At 43.4% G+C, this 3593-nt stretch overlaps 1 protein-coding gene across 1 annotated transcript in view; it reads left to right on the forward strand.

Annotated features, from left to right (window-relative positions):
- Nucleotides 1-3593, forward strand: part of LOC109974505 (contactin-associated protein-like 4) — a 79775-nt gene that overhangs the window by 31517 nt on the left and 44665 nt on the right. The window contains 1 exon segment of the mRNA XM_020624715.1: nucleotides 2484-2631. Within this exon segment, the coding sequence (XP_020480371.1) occupies nucleotides 2484-2631 (148 nt within the window).

The following is a 3593-nucleotide window of genomic DNA, read 5'->3' on the forward strand; positions in this document are numbered from 1 at the left end:
AAAGTCTGAGAATTCACTTAAAAACTCTGAATAAGGAGCAGGTGGACGGTATACAATAACAAACAGAAAAGGCTTTTGAGTTTTCCTGTTTGGGTGTGAGAGACTCAGGGTGAGACTTTCAAATGAGTTTATAGCTATGTTTAGGTCTAGGGTTGATTAATAGGCTTGAGTCAAAGATCGCTGCCACACCTCCACCTCGGCCTGTGTTTCGAGGGATGTGACAGTTACTGTGACTAGGTGGGGTGGATTCATTTAGGCTGACATATTCTTCCTGCTGTAACCATGTTTCAGTAAGACACAATAAGCCAATGTGATATTCACTTATCAAATCATTCACTAACAGAGATTTAGATGAGAGAGATCTGATATTTAATAGTCCACATTTGATTGTTTTATTACATTCCACTATAAGAGGAGTCGTCTTAATTTTAATTAGGTTCTTATGAATAACTCCTCTGGAGTTGATTCTTGATTTATATAATTTAGGTGGGCGGGGGGCAGACACAGTCTCTATGGGGTACTGGGAGTGTTGGGTGGGTAGCAGCTGCAAGGAGACAGCAGAGAGGCGTGTAAGACTGCGACTCTGCATCCTGGACTCAACTCTGGGTTGTCATAATTTGGTTGTAAAACAAACTCGTCCAGATTTTGTTTTACAACCTAAATGTGTGGCTTATCACAGAGCATCTGCCTTGTATTTGTTCAGGTTAAGCAGTGGCTGGCCCAACTGGCTGGCAATGGCAGTCATCTCTGAGATCCGGGTCTGCTCAGTTGTCAAACCGCTGACACTGTTGTCAAACAAAACAACAGTACACTACTAACAACCCCAGTGAGTCAGTAACTATCACCAACACCAGTACAAGTTCTGTGTGGGTGTAGGAGTGAAGGCAAGTCTACAGGGTCATTGGGTGGGTGCCTTCTCACTAACTGGTGTTTCACTGAGTTGGGCCCACAACATCGAGAAGGCTCAACAGTACCACTCCACTTCTTTGCCTGCACCCACACACCCAACACAGCCCTTAATCGACTCTCTTCATCATTCAGGCTCATTCAGGCTAACTGTTAACTAACTGCTGTTCTGGCCACCAGGCTTTTAAAATAACTCACCAAACATTTCAGAAAGCTCACCAGATAACTATCCAGACTTCTGCTTCCTTTAAATGGTAAACAAACATGTTAAAATATGGCATATATTAAGCCATTTTAAACTTGGACATCTATCCAGGGTAAAGCCACATTTGTCACAGTACTCCAGAGAGGAGCTTTGGCTAGAAGTGGAGCTGAGGAAGTTTCCTCATATGGAGAGAATCCTGCCAATCTCAGCATCTCACAGAAGTGAGAGCAGAGAACGGCTGCTCAACATGTTGCTCTCACATGTTACTTAGACTATGCCCAATCTCAGCCACATTTCTGGACAGCTCAGCTTAGAGGTTGTCAGAGGAGGAAGCTGATGGCAGAATGCTGCTGAATCAACCACAACGTATTTCCCGCTGGCTTTTGCTTTCAGCTTAAAGAGCTGAAATGCGATGGGATTTTTTTCTCTTCTTATATTTTTTCCATCTCTCTCTCTTTTAAAACTTTGGAAGTAGACAACTAGGGAGAGAAATTATATAGCTGTATCACTATAGCTATTTCTTCTATTTCTATCTCACCTTTTTATTAAAAAAATGCTAAAAACTGAATAAACTTTTACAAACTGTGTTGTTGCCTAACTTACAGTATATGCAACATCCAGTGTGAGCTCACTATACAGTATGTTGTAGATAGTAGAACAATATGTTGCTGTGTGTGGTGTCTGTGTAACCAGCAGTGAATTTGATCCAGAAGTCAGACATAATATATACAAACACATCTCCCTTCATCATATGAGGAGATCCAGCTCATGATTACTGAGGAATTAATAAGTTAATTACATGTCTAAGCTTTAATCCAGCGGTGGGAAAACCAGTTAGCCTGCATGTCAACTTCAAGGCAGGGGTGTAATTAGGATAGATAGTCAGATGGGAGAGGTGGAAGGAGATGAACAGAGTGACCTATCAGGCATTCAGCCCAGAGTCAGAAAGAGACAGACGATCAAGTTTCGTGTTCATACTCCAGATTTTTTTTTAAAGTCACTGTTAATGTTGATATTTATAGTCACAACAATTTTATGGACTGTGATGACATCGTATACCTTCATGGTCCAGAGAAGATGATTGTGATCTTCCCACTTTTCCTGTAGCACCTCATGATATAAATGAAATGTCTCAGAATTCATCATAAACTGTAATTTCTGTGATTTCCTACCTAGACTAGTGGTTACTACACATGTCGTGATCACCGTGGCCCTGGTTTCTTTTATACTGGAATGCACAGGAAGTACTGCAAGTTGTAGTTTAGTCATAAAGTTGTTGGTTAGTCATAAGAACATAGCCTTTATTCAAATCTGACAACGTTTTGTATAAAATGAATGTGTAGTTAAACAGTTCTTGTTTCTGTGCTTTCAGTTTTTTCCAGGCAACAGTAATGCAGACAGTGTGGTTCAGTACAAGCTGCAGCAGCCTGTGATCACTCGCTTCCTTCGCCTCTTTCCTCTGAACTGGAACCCCACTGGGAGGATTGGGCTCCGGCTGGAGGCATATGGATGTCCATACAGTGAGTCTTAACCCCTTCCACGAGTTGAATAGACAAATGCTGTTTGTTCACTTTAAGGCAATCTGCTTTATCATGGCCACTTGGGCTGCACACATGACCCTCTCTGGAGCTACTTATTCAGGTTATCAAATGGTCTTATACTGTACTTATGTCACCCTTTTCTATGCCAGGAAGCACATTCAAAACACTTGCACCAGCCCATTTACCCACTCACACACACAAACACTCACATACCAGTGATAACTTGGGGTTCAGTGTCTTGCCCTAAGACACGTCCTCATGTGGACTTGAGAAGCCAGGGATCAAACGGCCGACCCTACCGCTGAACCACTCTACCACCTGAGCCACTGCCACCTATATCATACCTCACAGTGAACTCAGTATATAAAAAAGTATTAATCTGCAAAACCAAACATGATGAGAAATATTGAACTATATTATTGCTATAATGAAAGTCTGTAGTGTCAAAAGTCCAATAACGTTATTGGACTTCTGTGCTAGCCACAGTTTGTCCATAACGAACACCATGTTCAAGCATAAGGATGTCCATCAGTGCACATGGCACCAGGATACCCTAGGCCGGAGGTCAATGATCGACTTTGTGGTTGTTTTATCTGACCTCCGGCTGTATGTCTTGGACACTCGGGTGAAGAGAGGGGCGGAGCTGTCAACTGATCACCACCTGGTGGTGAGCTGGATCTGATGGCGGGGGAGGAAGCTGGACAGACTCGGCAGACCCAAACGTATTGTGAGGGTCTGTTGGGAACGTTTAGCAGAATCCCCTGTCAGAGAGATCTTCAACTCCCGCCTCCAGCAGAGCTTTGACCAGATCCCGGGGGAGGCTGGAGATATTGAGTCAGAGTGGACCATATTCTCCACCTCCATTGTCGATGCGGCTATTCGGAGCTGTGGCCGTAAGGTCTCCGGTGCCTGTCGTGGTGGCAATCCCTGAACCCGGTGGT

This window comes from Monopterus albus, unplaced genomic scaffold (assembly GCF_001952655.1).
Source record: "Monopterus albus unplaced genomic scaffold, M_albus_1.0 scaffold335.1, whole genome shotgun sequence".
NCBI lineage: Eukaryota > Metazoa > Chordata > Actinopteri > Synbranchiformes > Synbranchidae > Monopterus > Monopterus albus.